Genomic DNA, 21,376 nt, shown 5'->3' on the forward strand with positions numbered 1-21,376 from the left:
TATTAATATTTCTTTGGGGGTTTATTAATATTTGGCTCAGGGGAAGGGAGGCTGCAGACGCCCAGGCTGTCCCCGCGCCCAGGGGTGGGCTGTGCCGGCCCCCACAGCAGCCCCCATCGCGCGGCCGGGGTGCCCACACCCAGCCCGGAGGATGCTGCTTTGCTGCATTTCTGCTTTTTAAATTTTTTTTTTTTCAGTTATTTTACTACCAGGGAGGAAATGACCTGCGCAGGCAGCGAGGGAGGAGGCAGAATCTCGCCGGGGCATCATTAAAAAGCAGCGCTGGGTTGTTTGGCAGCGGGAAGCTGGGCGATGCAGAGCGAGCCGGCAGCACGAACAGCGGGGGGGAAGAAGGAAAAATTAAAAAAGAACCCAAAACCCCACCACTTTTTAATCGATTCAACTGCATGGGGAAAGGAAATGCCCCAAAACCAGAACAGCCATCAGATGAAACTTTCCTTCGACTTTTATAATTACAGAATAGAAAAGAAATCCTCAGTTCACGTTACAAATACAGTCTTATATAAAAACAAGCCAACGGAAAAGAGAAAAAAAAAAGGTGGCGGAGCGTCGGTGCCTGGCTCCTGCCGAGCTCAGGAGGGAGGGAAGCTCTTCCCAAGGAGTTTTAAATGACGGCGAGCCTTTCCTTCTGGGTGTGAGCAGGGCTTCGAGAGGGCGGGTGTCTGCCCACCCCACCCCACCCCACCCCATCCCGTGGTGGGTCAGTGGAAGCATCCTTAGTCCTGGAGATCCAAATAAACCCCAGAGATGCTGCCGTCCCCGGGGCTGGGCAGCTCTTGGGGATGGAGATGTGTTTTTGGGGTACTGGTGGGGGGATCTGTTGCCTGAAAACCATTATTTTCCTTGGAAAAAAGAGGGGGAAAAGGTGGAAAAATTATTGCCTGTAAAGTTCGCAGCTTGGCTGGAGGTGGCAGAGGGGCTGGCGGGGGGACACAGCCCGTCCCCTGCTCAGGGTTTGGGCTCGGGCAGCTTCGGTCGTTGGCACTTCACGGCTGCTTGTTGGGAAGGACAGAAAGAAAATCACTCCAGGGTGCAAAAAAAAAATCCCCAAAAAACCCCAAAGACTGGAGGAAAAATGCCTGGGAGGCAAAATTGATGCGACCGACCCTGCTCCCAGATGGAAAGGTGGGCGTGGGGCCAGGTCCAGGAGGAACCGCATCCCACTCTGGGAAGAAACGGAGAACAAGGAGGTCGGAGGGAGCTGGGACGCTTCGTGAAATTACTTTTTTTCCTTCTTCCGAGGCTTTTGATTCCCAGCTCGTCTTCATTTCGCAAAGCGATCGCTGCCCAAGGGACCTTGCGCATTGCCCCCTCCCCAAAAACATCACTCCCCACACGCCGACGTCGCCCCTCTTCTGCCGCCGAACCCCGTTTGCCCCCGAGATCCCCAATGGATGGAGGGGCCGGGGGGGGTCAGAGAGGCACCGAGCCTCCCCCTCCCGCAGCCCTGGGCGAGGGGCCGGGGACCCCGGGGTGGCCCCGAGGTGGGCAGAGCGTTGCTGAAGGCACGACATCGGCCTTGGGGGGCCCGGGGTGGGCTGGCCGGGGGGGGGGGGTCGTGCTCAGCCAGAGGCTACTCAGGCACTTTAAATTAAAAAAACCCCCTCAAACCCAATAATTAAAAAAAACCCCAAACCCAACCCAAAACATTCATCAGATTTGTTCAGACAGCCGGAAAGGGGCTGTGTCGAAAGCAGCGTCGGTATTGCCAACTTTGAGCAAGACCCCACCCCAAAATGCGGGGGGGGATGGGGGGCTTGCGGGGGGATTTCGGGGTGCTGTGGCCCCCCCGCCGTGTCCCCAGGTTCGGGGGGGTCGAGGCAAAATGCTGATGGCCGGATCCAGCTCCTCAGGGTGAGCTGGAGCATCCCGGACCGAGCCGCTTTGACGCTGTTTCATCCAACCAGGGGCACTGGAAAATTCCTTTTGGGAGCAAAAACCCCATTTTTGGGGCCAGCCTGACCCCCAAACCCGGTGTTTCGGGAAGTCGTCCCAACCCCGTGGAGGACGAAGCTGCTCTCTGTGCCCCGCTGTCCCCAAAGCAGTGCTTATCCCCCTCCCTGGTCCCAGTTTGCTCCAAACCAGCTGGTTTTTGCCCCAATCCTGCTCCGAGCACCCCTCCTGCCCCGCTGCTCCGAGGAAAATCCAGGCTGGGAGAAACAGAAGAAAACGGCGTCCGGCGAGCGATGCCACCTCCCCGCGTGTCCCCATGTCCCCATCCTAGGGAGGGTGTGGGAGCCCGGGGGGGGTGGCGAGTGGCACGGCTTGGGGAGGCCCCCAGTATCCAGCCCCCCGATCCTGCTGGGGGTGGTCTGGGCTCGGAGACGGCCAGGGTGGGATGGATGTGCAGCTCCCGGCTCCGTTTTCGGGGGTCTCGCAGGGTGCGGGGAGGCGGGAGGGCAGCGGGTGGCTCGGCGTCGTGTCCCCCCTCACCGGGGGTCGTGTCGTCGGGTGTGGGACAGTTCGCTCTAGGGGGGTCCTGTCACCTCGGGCTCCCGCGCCGGGCCGGGGCCGGATCCAGGGCAGGAGGAGGTTACCCGGACCTGGGGAAGGAAGCGGAGGCGTTAGGGGTGAGGCCGGGGTCTGGGGGCTTGTCCCCACCATGTGTCCCCCCATGGGGACAAGCAGTCACAGCCATGGACAGCCACCAACTGCCCATCCCGGGGGACAGGGACCTGCTGGGGTGACCGGGGTGGGAGGCTCTCGCATGGCCATCACCCTCATTTCACCCCCCCAAAATGCCAGAGAGCAAGTGGGGCCAGGCTGGGAAGCCCCAAGGGGGGGATGTCCCCCCCGGTGACATGGGGACTGCCATCTGGGCTGCCCCACTTACCCATCCCCGGCTGCTTGCGGGCACAGAGGGGACATGGAGGGGACACGGAGGGGACATGGAGGGGACACGGAGGGGGCATGGAGGGGACATGAAGGGGACACAGAGGGGGCACTGAGGGGACACAGAGGGGACACGGAGGGGACATGGAGGGGACACCGAGGGAGCATGGAGGGGACATGGAGGGGGCACGCAGGGGACATGAAGGGGACACAGAGGGGGCACTGAGGGGACACAGAGGGGACACAGAGGGGACACGGAGGGGACACAGAGGGGACACGGAGGGGCCCAGGACCCCCAAACACAGAGGGACGGACGCTGCCCGTCCCCCCAGTTCGCTGCCAGCCCCCTCCCCCGGCAGGACGCCTTTCAGCAGCCGCTGCTGAGCCCCGGGCTCTGGGGGATGCCGCTCGCAGGCGTGTGCAGGCGTGTTCGTGTGTGTGCACATGTGTTCACGTGTGTTCACGTGTGTTCATGTGTGTTCACGCCCGCGCAGGCAGGTGTCTGCAGCCCTGTGTGAGCACACAAGCGTGTGCGTGTGTGCAGGCGTGGGCAGGCGTGTGCCGGCACGTGTGAGCGTGTCCTCTGGCCCCGAGCCAGACCCCACAGGCACCCACACACCCCCCGGAGAGAGAACCCCCCCCCCGTCCCCTGGGATAGCGCAGGGGGGACCCCCTGCAGACCCCACTCCCGCACACCCCTGTCACAACTCCCCCAGGTCTCAGCTACCGGCCCCCAAGCTGCGTCCGCCCGCTCCCCGAGGGGCCACAGGAGGGTTTCGGAGGCGAGAGCCCTCGTCCTGGGTGGGAGGGACACGACACAGCTGGGGACCCCGGTGCCACCCTGGCCGGGCAGGAGGGACCCCAGGGGATGAGGAGCGGGTGCTGGCATGGCACATCCTCCTCCTTCCGCTGGGTGGAAGCCCTCCCCCGCGCCTGCCATTAATGCAATTATAGCTAATTGCTAGCTGCAAAATAAGCTTTAACTTCTCAGTCTAGGACGGCAGCCCCGCGTCCTGCCTGCCCGCTGGGGACACGAGTGGCCTCCACTGAGCCAGGACAGCACATTCTCCGTGGGTGACGGGGGCAGCGAGACCCCCTGTGTCCCCCCCCAGACTGTCCCAGCAGCCCCTCGCGTCCCCCTGGGTGTCACCCTGCCACCGCAGGACCCACCGTCTCCCACCTCGGGGACAAGGTGCATCCCCCCGAGCCCCCGAGCCCGACCTGCCACCGCTCTCAGGGTGACAGAGACACCTCGGTATAAATGATAGCTGCATTAATTACGTGGTGGGTTATTAACGAGCTGATGGGGCAGGATGGAGGGGGCAGAGAGGAGCTGGCAGCGCAGTGGCAGGGTCCCACTTGTGACTCCCCCTCCCCAGGCCCTGCCTGCAGAAAGGCCACGAGGATGCGGGCAGCATGAGAGAGCTTGATTAATTAGGAGGCAATCTAATTACAAGGAGGGCAGCCCCCGGCACACGCTGCCCACGAAGGGCTTTGGGGTTGTTGCAGGCAGGGAGCGAGGCCGGCGGCAGGATCCGTGGCGGGGAGCTGGGCAGCACGGTCCCCAGCATCACCTCGGGATGGGATGCTCCAGTACCCGGGGGCTTCACACACACACCCCCCCCACACCCCAAAACAGGTCCCGGGCAGCCGGGGGAGCCCTGAAGTGGGGCTGAGTTTTGCAGGGGATACTGGTTTTGGCTTGAACATCTCCCAGAAAGGGAGGAGAGGGATTTCCCCGGCACCTCTGCACCCTGCTGAGGTCTCCCCACCCTGCTATCTCAGAGTTTCTCTGCCTTTGGGTCCCCCATATATCTAAAATTGCTCTGCCCCCCCCCCCCTCAGATGGATATTCCAGCTGACATCCCCAAGCGCTGCAGCTCTTGGCACTCATCCTGCAGCTGCCGGGAATGCTGGGCCTGCAGCAGCCCCCCGGCAGCCCCCGTGCCCCCCGCGCTGCCAGGGGCTGCAGGCAGGAGAGGGTCAGGCAGGGGTGTCCCCCCCCTCATTGCCCGTCGTGGCCACGGTGGCTTTGCACCGTCCCACCAAGGCAGGTCTGCAGGGGCTTCCCAGGGGACACCATCCACGGGACGCGTCCCATCCATGGAACAACGCACCCCTGGGTCCCCCCGAGGGTGGGCACCCGGCTGGGGGAGGGCAGGACACCCAGGGCTATCCCCGGGACGTGGGCGCTGGCACCGCTCCCACCCTGGGGTGACAGCGCGGTGAAACGCCGGTGCCACCCTCCGTGTCCCCATCCCGGGAAGCTCCCGCTCCGCCATGCCCCGCTCACACCCGGAGGGCTGGGGGGCTCCTGGGGAAGGACCAGCTCGATGCAGGGGGGCAACAGCACCCGCGGGTGCTCACCCGCACCCATGCACCAGGGCGGGCACCCGGGACACCGGCTGTGCCCAGACGCCTGGGGAGGGCTGAGCAACATCACAAATGCGTTGGTTCCCCTGCAGCCCCCTCTGTGCATCCCTAATTGCACGGCCTGCCCTTGAATTTGCATAGAAGGCTTAAAATATAATCAATTTTTGGCACCAGGCAAAGCCCGCGCAGGGCTAATCCCTTAAGATTTTGCAGCCTTATCTCGTTTGAGCGTTTATCTAGTTGAGCTTCACGGGTAAGGGAGAGGAAGAAAATAAAGTCAGCTGCACTTCTCTGCAGCACTGCCGCTCCCCGGGCAGCCCCGGCGGGCTGAGCCTCAGCAAACACAAAGCAAAACGAGGGCACAACCCCCCCAAAACTGCCCAGCCCCGGCCCCGCCGGAGACTCTGGGCTTTGTACTGAGACCAGGTGGAGTCACAGACCCAAATCTTTTGGGTTACGATGGTGCGATGAGGCACCTTGGAGGGGCTCCTGCATCCCTCAGCATCCCTGAGCATTCCTCAGCATCCCTGAGCATCCCTGAGCATTCCTCAGCATCCCTCAGCATTCCTCAGCATCCCTGAGCTTCCCTGAGCATTCCTCAGCATCCCTCAGCATCCTTCAGCATCCCTCAGCATCCCTCGGCATCCCTCAGCATCCCTCAGCATCCCTGAGCATCCCTGAGCATCCCTCGGCATCCCTCAGCATCCCTCAGCATCCCTCGGCATCCCTCAGCATCCCTGAGCATCCCTGAGCATCCCTCGGCATCCCTCAGCATCCCTCAGCATCCCTCAGCATCCCTGAGCATCCCCCGGGCTGTCCCCGGCCCGGACTCACGTGTAGAGCGGCTGTAGCTGTAGGTGTGACGTCTTCTGTGGCGCCTGGTAGCCGTAGGAGTCAAACCCGCCGATGAAGTCGACTGGGGAGAGGGGAGAGAGCGGCGAGGTGAGCTGGGGAGGGCAGCGGGGGATTTCCCTGCCTCCCCCCGCCCCGACAGCACCCGTGGGGCGGGCAGCATCGCGGGCTGCAGCAGCGTCTTGCGGAGGTGCAGCATCCCGGGTGGCCGCGGCATCCCAGGGGAGTCATCACCGTTTGCAGCTGCATCCCGGGTCAGCGCAGCACCCCGGGGAACTGCAGCACCCCGGGATGCTGCTGCATCCTGGGTCACTGCAGCGTCCCGGGTCACCGCAGCAGCCCAGGTCGCCACAGCATCATGGGGACATGCAGCAGCCCAGGTCACCACAACATCCCGGGTCCTGGCAGCATCCCAGGGATGTGCAGCAGCAGCCCGCGTCACTGCAACATCCCGGGATGCCACAACATCCTGGGTCATTGCAGCATCCCAGGTCACCGCAGCATCCCAGATTGCTGCAACACCCAGGTCATGGCAGCATCCCGGGTCACCACAGCATCCCAAACCGCGGCAGCATCCCAGGTCACCGCAGCATCCCAGGAAAGCATCAGTGAGAAACAAAGGAAAGGAGCCGGACTGACTCGCAGAGATCCCTTGGGCTTTTGTCTCCTCACCACAACAGCCCCCTCGTTGCAGGCTGGAGAAAGTGCGTAAAATCACCCTATCGTTGTCTCCAGGGCATTTAAGGAGAATTTGGGGGAATTACATCTCGCTTAAAGCGTGCCATTTAGGGGAATTGTGGACACCAATACATCAGTTTTCACGGCGGTGATTTCCAGCCCGGTGGTTCATCCCTCTCCGCCCTGAGGGATCCCAGCCCTGCGCCCCGGCTTGATGCAGCGGGAGCGGTGGCTGGCCAGGGGTACCCCAACTTCTCCCATGATCATCCTACGTGCCCCCAGACCTGAACCCCCAACCGGCTGCGTGGCCAGCCCAGGTGTGGGCCCCACGCGCAGCCAAGCCAGGGCTTGCCCACCCCTGCGGGAGCCGTAGCACGACGCGTCTGCCCCCAGCCGCTGCATTAATCTCCACGGAGCCACGACCGGGGTGGGTTCGCACACGGGTGTCCAGGAAACAGCAGCGAGCTCCAGGGGGGAGCCCAGTTCTCCCAGCATATTCATCTTCCTGACTTAATATTCAGCCAGCTCTCAATTTTGACGCCATCCATCCATTTCCAAATCTAATAAGATATTCCATTAAAAAAGATGCGTTTGAATCTCGGGCTCCAGCAGCATTAATATTAAAAGTGTATTGAATGTGGGAGTTTGTTTGAATGCAAGCACGCTTCAGAGCCGCCGGCGGCAGATAAACCCCTCGGCCAGCTCCCCGCCTTCGGAAACAAGTTATTACCGCAGGCAGTGTCCAATTTCACACGGAGATTTTCCTTTTCTGCTACACCGGTTTCCAGCGGCGGAGCGGGGGAAAACATGGGGATGCCGATCCCCGGCGTCTCCCGGGCTGGGCTGGGCCCGTCTCGGGCTCCGTGGCACCGGCAGCGATCCCGATCCCGATCCCGACGGGAAGGAGCCCGACGCCGAGCGCATCTGGACGGCTTCGGCACATCCCTGCCTGCGGTCGGCTGCCGGGAGCCGCCGGCTGGCGTCAACTAATTAATGGCAGACGAGAATTTAATGCGGCTGGATGGCCACAGCCCTCCCCGCCCGGTTAACCGGGGCCGGGGCGCTCAGCGCTTCCGGAGGGGTGCTTGCAGCGATCGGTGTCAGATCAGAAAGCACAACGTAGATTGTGTAAAAATTAGCTTGTAACTTCGCTTAAATTGCTGGTTTTACCCCCGTTTTGGGGTGAAAAACCTCGAGGCGGGGAGGAGGGCTCTGCCGCCCCGCTGCCCGGGGGGACGCTGGCCGGGGGCACCCAATAATTCCCATTCCATCGTCCCCAAGGCCCGGGTGGCTGTCGGGAGGGGGAGGCAGGGGATGAGCCTGGGGGCTCCGGGAGATGCGAGCAGGGAGGACGGCTCTCCCCCACGGGGCCGGGGCCGCACCAGGAGGAACATTCGCCATGGATTTATCAGGGCGTGGAGAGGGCTTTTTACAGCAAGGGTGACTGTCCCCGCGGCCACGCTGGAGCGGGGACCTGCAGGAGATGCTCTGCTCTGAATGCGGGTCAGCGGGGAGCAGCGAGAGCGATGCCGGCCCCGGATCCACCCCCGAGCTGCACATGGGGATGAGCATCCCGGCTCCAACCGGGGCTGCGACGCCGGCCTGGGGACCAGGGACCAGCTCAGCCTCTTCGTGGGCTGGTGCAGGGACGAAGCCCGACCCAACACGCTGGGTGACACCGGTCCCGTCCCTGCACCCAAAGGCTGTGAGTGCCACAGTCCCATGGCAGATGCGGCAGCTCTGGGCTCCCCATCCCCCTCCTCTCCCAGCCCTGGCCAGGGTGCAGCACCCTCCCCGAGGCTGGCAGAGGGGACCGCAGGTGGCACATCACGCCCCAGCGCATCCACCTCATGGAGGATGGAAAAATAGGGTAAAAAAACGAACTAAAGGGATCCCTTCACCCGCCTGCAACGCAGGCATCGCTCGCCCATCCCCGGCCGGGAGCTGGCACCCGGCGAGGCGCTGGCCGGCGTGAGCCGAGGCCGTTTTGCAGCTCTCCCCTCTCCGTGCCTGACAGCAAAAGCACTCACAGCTGTCTTCTTCCTCCAGGAACACTTTGCTGACGTAGCAGGCGTAGACGAAGCCGAAGAGCTGCGAGACAAAAGCAGGCGGTGAGAAATCGGTTATCGGGGTGACAGGCACCGTGACCGGCACGGAGTCGGTGGGGGGACGGAGGTGGGTGCTGCGAGGTGGACACCTGGGAGCATCCTGGGGTGACCCTGGGCAGGATCAGGGCTGCCGCGGTGCTGGAGCCCGTCTCTGGTGGGTACGGGTGCTGGTTTGGGATGCAGCGAGGTTGGGTGTCAGATGTGCCAGGGGGACCAGGGTGGGGGGATGGGCTGGCACCGCAGCGGGACAGCAGAGGCGAGGGTGCTGAGCCCCCCGCAGCACTGGGTGCCCCTTTGGCGGGTGCATGGCAGCTGCTCTGGACCCCAATTCCCACTAAAGCTTTATTTTCTTGCAGCCCCCCAAGAGTCCCCAGGAGCTCTGCAGCCAGGTGCCCTGGGTGCCAACAAGGCCAACGGGATCCTGGGGTGCATCAAGAGGAGTGTGGGCTGCAGGGTGAGGGAGGTTCTCCTCCCCCTCTGCCCTGGGGAGGCCCCATCTGCAGTGCTGGGTCCAGTGCTGGGCTCCCCAGTTCAAGAAAGATGAGGTGCTACTGGAGAGAGTCCAACGGAGGGCTACGAGGATGAGGAGGGGACTGGAGCATCTCTGCTATGAGGAGAGGCTGAGGGAGCTGGGCTTGTTCAGCCTGGAGAAGAGAAGGCTGAGAGGGGACCTTAGAAATGCCTCTAAATATCTGCAGGGTGGGGGTCAGGAGGACGGGGCCAGACTCTTTCCAGTGGTGCCCAGCGACAGGACAAGGGGCAACGGGCACAAACTGAAGCAGAGGAAGCTCCAGCTGAACCCGAGGAAGAACTTCTTCCCTCTGAGGGTGACGGAGCCCTGGCCCAGGCTGCCCAGGGAGGCTGTGGAGTCTCCTTCCCTGGAGATATTCCAGCCCCGCCTGGCCGCGGTGCTGTGCAGCCTGCTCTGGGTGACCCTGCTTGGGCAGGGGGTTGGGCTGGGTGACCCACAGAGGTCCCTGCCAACCCCTGCCATCCTGTGATTCTGTATGTCCCCTTCCCACCTCCCCACGGGGTGACAGCCACCGGGAAGGGGGGACCCCCCATTTCCAGCCAGCACCACATCCCACCGGCTCGCACTGCGGCAACGCAGCTGCTGGGTGCGTTACACCAAGACCCCCCCAGCTCCTGCAGCATCCAGCCCACGGCCTGCCAGGGTTCGGGGTGGGCAGCACCCCCAGGGTGCTGGCACGGGCTCCGTCTGCTCCCCTCTTCCCACCCCTGAGCCAATGCCACCCTCGATGCCATACGATGGGTGCGTGATGGGGGGACATCTCCAGCCGGACTACGGTGGCTCTGCCCGCCCCGGTCCCTGCACACTGTCCGCACGCTCTCGCGTCGCAGCTGGGGGTGAGGAGGAAAGGTGCCCTCACCGCCAGGAATATCTGCGTGGCACTGCTCACGACCTCGATGTACTGGTAGTCGAGCAGGCAGCCGCTGACGGTGATGACGTGATGGTCCTCGGGCGCCAGGTTGGAGTTCAGCACCGGCGTCACCAGGCAGCCCGGCCCGTTCTCCATCCACCACGAGCGATGCAGTGAGGTATTGAAGGTCATGATGAAGTCTCGGTCCTGCGGGAGGGGAGCAGAGGAGGCACAGCCCGTGGAGCTGAGGTTCTTTGTGGAGAAGATGGTCAGAAAATGGGCTTTACCAACCCAAAGGTGCTCTATGAGCATTGCACCCACCCAGACCACGGCAATGCAGCATGGCCAACAAACCCCTGCATCTCCTTAAGCCGCAGCCGGCATCCACGGGGTTTGTGGCTTCCTCCCACGCTGGCATGACGGACCGCTTGGTCAAGCAGCACCCAGCTGCGCCGCGATGCCCAGGTGACACGGCGGATGTCACGGGGCGGTCACCAGCGTGGCAGCCTGGCCTTGAGGCAGGGAAGCAGTTGCTCGCGATGCTGCCGGCTGCATCCAGCCATCCAAGAGACGGGACTGTGGGATCCCCCCACCAGCGTGGTCCAGGGGTGCAGAGCAGAGAGCGTTTTGGGGCATCGTGCCACCCACTCACGCACGTCCCCTGCTCCTATGCCCGCTGCCAGGCTGTGGGGCTCTCCCTGCTCCTTCTCCACCAGCTTTCAGGCAGCAGCACAGCGGGCAGCAGCCTCCCCGCGGCTGCGGGCGCTCACCGGGGTGGGGTAAGACGCAGGGCTCAGCCCCCAGCCCCCGCCTGCGTCTCCTCGTAGCAGGCTGGCGCGAGGCGAAGCTGGAATTCAATAAAAGCGGCAGGATGGGGTCTGGGCTCGGGTCCAGGAAGCACTGCGGCACGGTCCATGGCGATGCTCCTGCCCACGGGTCTGGCAGGGAGACAGGGGCAGCGCAGGTTGGGATGAAGCCCTGGAGCGGGGCTGCTGCAGGCAATGGTGACATGGCTGGGTGAGCACCCATGGCATGGAGGGTTCTCCTGGCATGGCTAGGTGGGCACCCATTACATGGTGGGGTCCTCCCGGCATGGCTGGCTGAGCACCCATCACCTGGAGGGTCCTTCCGGCACAGCTGGGTGAGCAGCCATGGCATGGAGGATCCTCCCAGCATGGCTGGCTGAGCACCCATTGCATGGTGGGGTCCTGCTGGCACAGCTGGGTGAGCACCCATCACATGGAGGGTCCTCCTGGCATGGCTGGGTGAGCACTCATCGTGTGGTGGTGTTCTCCTGGCATGGCTGGGTGAGCACCCATCACACAGAGGGTCCTCCCGGCACAGCTGGGTGACCACTCATGGGATGGAGGGTCCTCCCAGCATGGCTGGCTGAGCACCCATCGCATGGAGGGTCCTCCCAGCATGGCTGGCTGAGCACCCATCACACAGAGGGTCCTCCCGGCACAGCTGGGTGAGCACCCATGGCATGGAGGGTCCTCCTGGCACAGCTGGGTGAGCACCCATCGCACGGAGGGGTCCTCCCAGCATGGCTGGGTGAGAACCCACTGCATGGTGGGGTCCTCCTGGCACAGCTGGGTGAGCACCCACGGCACGGAGGGTTCTCCCAGCCCATCTCCACACCACCAGCCCTCGGGTCTGCAGGCGGCTGGGAAACCCACTGAGCGTCCCTTGCAGGAAACCATAGCTCTGGGATTAAAAGGTTTTTGTGGGCGGGGGCGGAAAAAATGGAAAGAAAGGAGGTTTTGGTTTCTAAACCCCCAGGAGGTGGGTTTAGGCGCTGGGAAGCACGAAGAGGGGGTGTTCCGGCATCGCGGCACCACCGAGAGATTGGGGATTTCCACCCAAAACACTTGGTGGGAGCGAATTCTCCCCTCCTGCAGTCTCCGTGCCCGCTGCACGTATCTGGCATTGCAGCTCTTTAGCAGAGCCTGGAATGACCTGTAGCAACACGGGAAGGTGGCTTCGTCCTTGCGAACCCCCCACGAAGCCCTTTTCCCCGCTGCAGGCACGCGGAGCGAGCTGGAGCCCGTTCCCCCGAGCCCGCTGTGATGCCCCGAGCTCAGCGTGGGGAACAGCGTCCTCTGAGCCAGGCGCAGGATGCCGGAGCGGGGAACATCCCCGGCGTGGGTACCCCGACCGGGGGCTGCGGACGCTCACACCATCTCGGGATGCAGCATCGCTACGTTCAATTTTGCTATTTTTGGGTAAGAGCGATAATTTTATAGCCCAGGGTGGGGCGGAGAGACACGGGAAGCCACGGCCCCGCTCACATCCTCACCCCCGTCACCACCAGGATCACTTTCCAAAGCCATTAATGATGCCCAGCCGCTCTCCCGCTGCTGCCGGGCGCTCCGAGGCCAAGTGGCTCTTGCAGAGCCCCAGAAGACCCCGGAAAATTGGGAATCGGCAGCAGGGGGGTCTCCTCCTCCCCACCCCGCTGCCTTGCCCGGCCCTGCCTGCATGGTGAGCCGAGCTGCTGGAGACCCTGCCCCAAACCTTCCTGTCACCGCTCGTCCCCGGTCCCCGTGTCCCTTCTCTGATTTACCTCCTCGCCGGCGTGTTAGGAAATGGCGCTGCCCAATTTCTGCACCCATAAACCCGAGGGTGCCCCAGTGATTAACGAGCATCCTGCCATTCCTGACTCATTAGCCTGATTAATTTTGCTCTCCCACTTCGAAACCACTCCCCCACCCCCACCTTTGCCTGAACCGTCCGCCTGTCCATCCCACACACGCCTGGGTGCTCGGTGCTGCGGCCGGGAGCCCCCAGGGATGCACCCCCAGCACCCGGGTGGGTGCTTTGCCACCAGGGTGGGGGCACCGACAGGCTCTGGGTCCCTTTTTGGAGGGACAGAGCTGTGGAGCAGGGGCAGGAGGAGGAAGGAGAGCAGGCAGGATGGGAAGATGGAGAGGGAAAGATGGAGGGAGGAAGAGAAGGCAGGCAGGGAGGGTTACCTGTGACAAGCGTCCGACCTCCAGGTAGAAGCAGATGATGAAGGCGTTCCAGCCGACCCACAGCACCAGCCACACTGCGTACTGCCGAGAAGAGAGCCGGTCAGGGCACGCGACAGTGAACAGGCATCCCCCAGTCCATCCCCCCTCCGCCCCGCTCTCTGGATCCCTCCAGATCCACGGGGATTTGGGTTTGGATATGGGAGGGGACCTGGGGCTGAGCCATCCCCAGGGGTGGAGAGTTGGGCAGAGAGGAACCTGATGAGGTTCAACAAGAGCAAATGCAGGGTCCTGCACCTGGGGAGGAACAACCCCAGGCACCAGTACAGGCTGGGCTGACCTGCTGGAGAGCAGCTCTGCGGAGAGGGACTGGGAGTGCTGGGGGACGGCAGGGTGACCATGAGCCAGCCGCGTGCCCTGGGTGCCAAGAAGGCCAATGGTCTCCTGGGGTGCATCAAGAGCAGTGTGGGCAGCAGGGCGAGGGAGGTTCTCCTCCCCCTCTGCTCTGCCCTGGGGAGGCCCCATCTGCAGTGCTGTGTCCAGTGCTGGGCTCCCCAGTTCAAGAAAGATGAGGAGCTACTGGAGAGAGTCCAGCAGAGGGCTACGAGGATGAGGAGGGGACTGGAGCATCTCTCCTACGAGGAGAGGCTGAGGGAGCTGGGCTTGTTCAGCCTGGAGAAGAGAAGGCTGAGAGGGGACCTTAGAAATGCCTCTAAATATCTGCAGGGTGGGGGTCAGGAGGACGGGGCCAGACTCTTTCCAGTGGTGCCCAGCAACAGGACAAGGGGCCACGGGCACAAACTGAAGCAGAGGAAGCTCCAGCTGAACCCGAGGAAGAACTTCTTCCCTCTGAGGGTGCTGGAGCCCTGGCCCAGGCTGCCCAGGGAGGCTGTGGAGTCTCCTTCTCTGGAGATGTTCCAGCCCCGCCTGGACGCGGTGCTGTGCAGCCTGCTCTGGGTGACCCTGCTTGGGCAGGGGGCTGGGCTGGGTGACCCACAGAGGGCCCTGCCAACCCCTGCCATGCTGGGATTCTGTGATTCTGTGACGATGCTGCACCCGGGCACGGGGAGCAGCATCTGTTGCAGTACTTACCATCATGAGGTATTTGGATCTGTACTGGATGGTCCCAAAAATACCCAAAATAACGGCCATGATGTGCAAAAAGTTAGCCAGGATGGGTGCCCACTGGTAGCCCAGGAAATCAAAGATCTGCCGCTCCAGCGCCGCTACCTGCAACAGAGCAAAGGAGGTGTTGCGGGGATTAAAGCAGGGCATCGGTCACCGCAGCAGCTTCCAGGATGCTAAAGGTAAAGAGCAGCCGGTAATTAATGGGAAATCCCATGGATAATTAGTTGCAGTAGGGTGAAACGTCTGCGTGATGCAGCGGCTGGCGGTGGGCGAACACGTCGTGGCGAACGAGGGCTTATGAGGAGTATTTAGAGCTGGGAAGGGAAAAGCAAGATGTCAGCTTGTCGCCCCGCCATCGCCCTCCGTGCCTCAGTTTCCCCATCTCTCGGGCCGTGGGCACTGCTGAAAATTGCCCTCCAGGCTGGGTTTACCCCTGAGCTCAGCTTATCCAGGGGAAAGCTCCAGCTCAGGTCACGCGTGGGCTCCCCCAGTATTTTGCAAGTGATTTTTGTGCCCGTCCTGGCGAGCTCATCGCGTGCCGTCCTATTCTAACGCCATTAGGTTTTGATCATTGTTATCTTTCATAAGCCATAAATAAGGACGTGATGCAGCTTAATAAATCACACGGCACGCAAAATTAGGGCTGGTAGCTGGTGTGATCTGCCTGTTAACCCAGCGCTTATTTATGGCTCCATTTGCTACCGGCTCGGGGTCTATTACTCTTAATTACAGGATTAGCTTAAAGAAAGGTGGTAGCAAAGGTGAACTGGGAGCACCGGAGCATTCACTGATGGTTTTAAGTTAAAAAAATGGACATTTGATGAGGCAATGGTTTTTCAGGGAACTTTTAGGGAACTTCAGGGTGCGTCGGATGCTGCAGTCCCAAGGGCACAGCGACAGGGCTGCAGCGACGTGTGTCTCCAGCAGCCGTGCAAACCAAAAGACCTCTTCACATTTCTCTTTTCGGCAGCCCAGCCCTGTCTCATCGCTCTTCGAGATGCCCCAGATTCACCCAACAAGGTCTGTGAGCTTCGGGGCCCCGGGTCCTCCCTGCGGCACTGTGCCTCAGTTTCCCCTCCCGGTGCAAAGCCTCTTGTCCTGGCAGAGAAGTGGGAGTTCATCCTGAAAAGCGCAGGAGAAAACGGCCTTTACATCCCCGCTCCGCTCACCAGCACCTTCCCCCGGTGACCTGGATTTAGGGGAGCTCCAGCCTGGAGCTCCCTGAAGCTCCCCCGGGGGCTACAGCCGCGGGGCTCCCCCAGGGCCCTGCAGCATCCCTGCCCACCCAGCCCGACTTAATGCGTCCTCATTACAGGGTAGAAATAAATGAGGTGGCAAAAGTCCTTTCCTGTGTTTTATGAGGATGAGGCACGGCCAATGCAACCACGCGCCGTGCCTCAGTTTCCCCACCATAAGGCATCACGCACTTATTGAATTGGCTTAGCGAGGGCTCTAATTAACACCCATTTTAGCCCAGCTCCATCCCGCCAGCAGGAGGAAAGCCAAAAGCCGAGCCAAGGACCGTGGTACCCCATCCCCTACCCTACCCCCGGGGTTGGATCTGCTGGATCCGTGCCGGCAGGATCCCAGTTCCAATTCCAGGCAATCCAAAGCCACGGTGCAGCCGAGCCTGGGCAGCTCCCGGATCCGCAGGGCCGCGACCAAGGCTGTTTGCGTTGAGGTTTAATTCACTCCCACGCTATTTAAACTCTCCGAGGAAACAGCCTCTGGAAATACTTACAACTGGGCCGTAAATCTTTTAAATTGAGGAATGTAAATAATAAATGATACAAGGAGAGCGGTGCTCGGGGTTTTATAGCCATCCATCGATCTGGTGGCTGTTGACAAAGCTGCGTAGCAGCAGCTAGATGGGAAGGCTGTGAGTTCTGGGTACCGGTGAGGCTCCGAGCCGCAGGATGGGGCTGGGGAGAGCCTCCGAGAGCATCCCACGGAGCTGGGGCGATGGGCTTACGTCTGTGTGTCCTTAACCGCAGGCAGACAGGCTGAAGGAGCAGGAGCTGGGAAAAGCCCGATCAAACCGAACCCTTCTTCACCCCGAGCAGAGGCAAAATCAGAGGCGAACGCCACAGCCCCCCTGCTAATGTCACTGAAAAGCCTTGCCGGACCCGCCCCGGCGGGTAAAACGCTGCTGAGTGTGCACCATGACTCGAGCTCGTTCCCTCCGCGCCGAGAGCAAAGCGAGAGCAGCCTCCTCGCGTCCTGCTTCGGGTCAGGGGAAGCACAGACACGGCACAACCGCGGCGAGGCTGCGGCTGCCGCTCCCCCGGCTCTCGCTGCCTGCGAAGCGCCAAGGGCATCCTAAGGGCAGGGCAGCAGCCCCTACGCCCGGTTTCACGAGCGGGGAAACCGAGGCACGGCCGGGCTGCAGGAGGAGCGGGGGGCATGGGTTTGGCCGTCCTCGTGCGGGGCACTGCGGGGCGGAGCGAGCACCGTCTTCGGCTCAGCCCGATGCTCCGGGCTTGCTCCAAGCACTTCCTGCGGACCCCGGGCTGGTCCAGCGCCCGGAGCATCCTTGCCCGATCCTTCGGGGATGAGATGTCCCCCGGCAGCAAACTTGGAGCCCCGCAGGCTTCTCACGCAGCCACCGCCAAGCTGTTGGTGACCAGCAGCCCGAGCCGGAGCCGGAGCAGCGAGCAGGCTGGGCCATGGGGCTCGGCATCGCCTGCCAGCGCGGCGAGGGGCTCTGCCAGCTCTCGGCACACTCCCAGCAACTTGGGGACCGGCAGCATCCCAACCCCCAAACCCAAGTGGCTTGTGGAGCTTGGAGCACCTTCCCCGCACTGTCCTCCTCCTGCAAGGGGCACTTCCCATCCTAATAGCTGCCCCGTTAACGACCCACCCTCATTAACAGCCCGCTCTCCCCTTCCAGCTCTCACTGCTGCTCCACCATCGAAGCCGGGATGCTCCTGGGGATGCAGGGCCAGGAACCACACACCATCCCGCTGCTAATTAAGATAAACCTGCAGCCGATCAATGCAACGAGTTTTAGGGCTCCCTCTTAATTAAACACTCTCTAGTTTATTGATCGGCCCCAAAAGTTCCCTTTGCAGCAAATCATATCAATTAGTCGGGGGCAGGCGCGCGCCGGAGTCCTGCTAATTGAAACGCGTTGCCGGCAATGATTTTCTTTGAATCAAGAAATGGAAGCGGGCGAGACACGGGGACCGGGCTCCATCAGCGCGTGGCGGTCCCCGGGGCGGAGGGGACGCGTGCGCAGCCCTGCGGGGACAGGGAGCTGCCGGGGCTTGGCCCAGGGGCTCTGGGCAGGCGGAACCAGTGAGGTGGAGCTGGAGGACAATGGGATGTTGGGGGGTTGCTGGCACCACATACGAGTGGGAAGAAGCTCGCCTGTCCCCAGATCACCCCTCGGTTATGGCACCTTCACCTTCCTCAGACCCATCCAGTTACTTGGAGGGGGTTTCTCAGTTGTTTTTAATCCCCGTGACAAGGACAGGAGATGAATCCCGCTCCGGCTGTGCCGGAAGGATTGCACAGACGCCAGAGAGCCCCTTCCCCCATGGCCCATCCCCACCAGATTTGGTGTTTTGAGGTTGGAAATCCCACCTGCAACCCAGCTGGGCAGTGTTGGGCCTTGGGAAGAGCATCCCCGACCCAGCACCCTCTGACCCGCTGCAGTACGAAACCAGAAAGTTTCTTGCCCAGCAGCTCCCATTTCTGCTCTCTTGGAGAATCACAGGATGGGTTCGGTTGGAGGAACCTTCAAAGCTCTGTCTCATGCAATGCCCCTGCCAGGGGCAGAACATCTTCCACTACATCAGATTGCTCAAATTCCAGCCCAGCCTGGCCTTGAACACTTCCAGTACCGAATCACAGAATGGGTTGGGTTGGAAAGGACGTTCAAAGATCAGCTCATCTGCTCCCCCTGGCCTGGGCACAGGCATCTTCTGAGCATCCTTCGGGTTGTTCCCAGTCCCGTCCAGCCTGGCCTTGAACACCTCCAGGGAGGGGGCAGCCACAGCTGTTCTGGGCAGCCTGGGCCAGGGCCTCAGCACCCTCAGAGTAAAGAATTTCTTTCTTCTGCCTAATCTAAACCTCCGCTCTTTCAGTCTAAAACCATCACCCTTGTCCTGTCACCCCATGCCCTTGCCACAAGCCCCTCTCCAGCTCTCTCGCAGCCCCTCCAGGCCCTGGCAGCTGCTCTGAGGTCTCCCTGCAGCCTTCTCCTCCCCAGGCTGAGCAGCCCCAGCTCTCCAGCCTTTCCTCCCCGCGCTCCATCCTCTCGCCTCTCCTGTGATGGGGATGACGCGTTTGCTGACACAGACACATAAATAAATTATTGCATCCCCAAAGCCTCAGTAATTAACGGGTGCTGAGAGATGGGAGCTTGCTCCAGCGCTGGGGGGGGGGGTCATCTCCCAGGGGAGCTGGGGAGGGGGATGGTCCCTCCATCCTGCTCCTGCTCGCTCTCCCGAAGCCCCCCGAGCATTGCCCCGGGGTACACCAGCACCCCAGGGTGCAGCAGGCAGGGAGCCGTGCAGGCAGCACCCCTTGTCCCTGCAGTGCTTGGGGACACAGGCAGTGACCCCCCCCCAGTCCCCCAGCTGCATCCCAAGCCATGCCACCCCCCGTGCCCATCCAGTGATTTTTCCAGGTGCAGCATTATGTATTTAATTGCTTTTGAATAAAAGCCCCCTGTCCCCCATGCCCCTGAGGGGGAACCCAGGTGTCCGGAGCACGCGGGGCAGCGGTGACATGGGGGGGGGCACGGTGACACGGGGGTCCAGCCCCGTTAATTCGCACAGGGTGACACCGGTCACCCCATCCCTCTGCCCACGGCCAGGCCACCACGTGCCCTTCCCCACCCTGGGCTCCTCTCCCTCGCTGCCACTTCAGCTGGGCCGTTTTGGGGCAGAATAAGAGGTTTGGACATGTTTACTACTTGGGCAAAACGCTTTTGTGGGGACACACACACATCCCCTTTGCTCTGGGATGGAAACTCTCCCCTTCTGTTTTTTTTTTACCCATTTTTACCCCTTTCCAGCACAAATCAGGGGGAAATCTCCCTGTCTCCTGCTCGCGTGGCTCCACTGAAACCCGGGGGAGGGGGATGGGCAGGTTTGCTCCTGCCCGCAAATGTCGCAGCCACGTCCCAGGGAGGTGGCAGCAGCAAAGCTGTGGTTTCAGCGGTGGGGATGGGGCAGGGGGGAAATTCTCTCAAAATCCCCTTTCCCCCAGCCTCTGCTCCCGGGGCTGTCTGGGGACCCCTGCGTAGCGAAACCCCCCAAAACCCGGGGCAGGACCCCACGCGCTCGGGGATGCCGGGTGCGAGACGCCCGGGCCGGGCGAGGGAGCCGGTGCCAGGGCCGGGGTTTGGGCTCCAGGCTGAACCCAGCGGCACCGGCAGCACCAGCGTGGGACGGGGAGACCCGGGGGCTGCGGGGGGCAACAGAGCCACGGCAGGAGGAGCAGCGCGTGGGCACGCCTGGTCTGCCCGCACGTATGTCCTGCCTGCACACCATATGGTCACAGAATCACAGAATCCCAGCATGGCAGGGGTTGTCAGGGACCTCTGTGGGTCCCCCAGCCCAACCCCCTGCCCAAGCAGGGTCACCCAGAGCAGGGGGCACAGCACCGCGGCCAGGCGGGGCTGGAATATCTCCAGAGAAGGAGACTCCACAGCCTCCCTGGGCAGCCTGGGCCAGGGCTCCGTCACCCTCAGAGGGAAGAAGTTCTTCCTCGGGTTCAGCTGGAGCTTCCTCGGCTTCAGTTTGTGCCCGTTGCCCCTTGTCCTGTCGCTGGGCACCACTGGAAAGAGTCTGGCCCCATCCTCCTGACCCCCACCCTGCAGATATTTAGAGGCATTTCGAAGGTCCCCTCTCAGCCTTCTCTTCTCCAGGCCGAACAAGCTCAGCTCCCTCAGCCTCTCCTCCTGGAGAGATGCTCCAGTCCCCTCCTCATCCTCGTAGCCCTCCGCTGGGCTCTCTCCAGTAGCTCCTCATCTTTCTTGAACTGGGGAGCCCAGCACTGGACACAGCACTGCAGATGGGGCCTCAGCAGGGCAGAGCAGAGGGGGAGGAGAACCTCCCTCGCCCTGCTGCCCACACTCCTCTTGATGCACCCCAGGATCCCATTGGCCTTCTTGGCACCCAGGGCACGCTGCTGGCTCATGGTCACCCTGTCGTCCCCCAGGACACCCAGGTCCCTCTCCGCAGAGCTGCTCTCCAGCAGGTCACCCCAGCCTGTACTGATATTGTCTGCCTGCATGCATGGTTTGCCCACATATATGGCCTGCCTGCACATATGACCTACCTGCACACATGATCTGCCTGCACATATGGTCTGCACAGACATCGTATGGTCTGCCCACATGTATGGCCCACCTGCACGTATGTCCTGCCTGCACACATGATCTGCCTGCACATCGTATGCCCTCCCTCCACATAAGGTCTGCCTGCACCCACAGCCTGCCTGCACACTGCACCCCCCCCCCTCGGAGCAGGGCGGCTGAACCGGGGTGCTCAGGGACCCCCCACCGCCCCCAGCCCTGCCCTCGCCACCCCCTCCCCAACATCCCACCAGGACGGGGCGCCTGGGCGTCACGCGTGTGTCGTGTGCCCGTCACACGTGGGCACGTGGCAGTGCCCCGCATCCCACGCTGGTCCCCAGCCGCTGAATTTTCGGCAAAGCGGGAAGCATCCCGGCACAGCACCCGCTGCCAGCCGGGATAAGGGAGCCCGGGAGCCCACGGGGGACCTGGCCGTGGGGAGCGAGGGGGCAGAGGGGTGAACCCCCGAGGGGACACCCCACCGCGGGGGGATCCCCAGCCATGCCGCAGCACCGAAGTGGCACACTGGGCATCCCCAAGGGAATGGGGTCTTGCTCCAGATTTTGGGGGGTTTGATGCACCAGGAGCCAGAAGCTCCGCCCAGGGGTAGAGGAAAAGGGGATTTTCAGGGTATTTTTTTTCCCCCATTGCTGAAGTCACAGCTTTTCTGCTGCCGGCTCCCCGGGGATGTGGCTCGGACACTTGCAGGCAGGAGCAAACCCC

At 62.3% G+C, this 21,376-nt stretch overlaps 1 protein-coding gene across 1 annotated transcript in view; it reads right to left on the bottom strand.

Moving 5' to 3' along the window:
- Positions 1–412: 412 nt before the first annotated feature.
- The window catches only part of NKAIN1 (sodium/potassium transporting ATPase interacting 1), a 40,645-nt gene continuing 19,681 nt past the window's right edge, over positions 413–21,376 (bottom strand). The window contains exons 2-7 of the mRNA XM_075437867.1: positions 14,311–14,448; positions 13,222–13,302; positions 10,256–10,453; positions 8,787–8,847; positions 6,061–6,142; positions 413–2,564 (exon numbers count right to left, since the gene is read on the bottom strand). Of these exons, the coding sequence (XP_075293982.1) occupies positions 2,555–2,564; positions 6,061–6,142; positions 8,787–8,847; positions 10,256–10,453; positions 13,222–13,302; positions 14,311–14,448 (570 nt within the window). The 3' untranslated portion in view covers positions 413–2,554. The remainder of the gene's footprint in view (positions 2,565–6,060; positions 6,143–8,786; positions 8,848–10,255; positions 10,454–13,221; positions 13,303–14,310; positions 14,449–21,376) is intronic.

Source organism: Opisthocomus hoazin, chromosome 17 (assembly GCF_030867145.1).
Source record: "Opisthocomus hoazin isolate bOpiHoa1 chromosome 17, bOpiHoa1.hap1, whole genome shotgun sequence".
NCBI lineage: Eukaryota > Metazoa > Chordata > Aves > Opisthocomiformes > Opisthocomidae > Opisthocomus > Opisthocomus hoazin.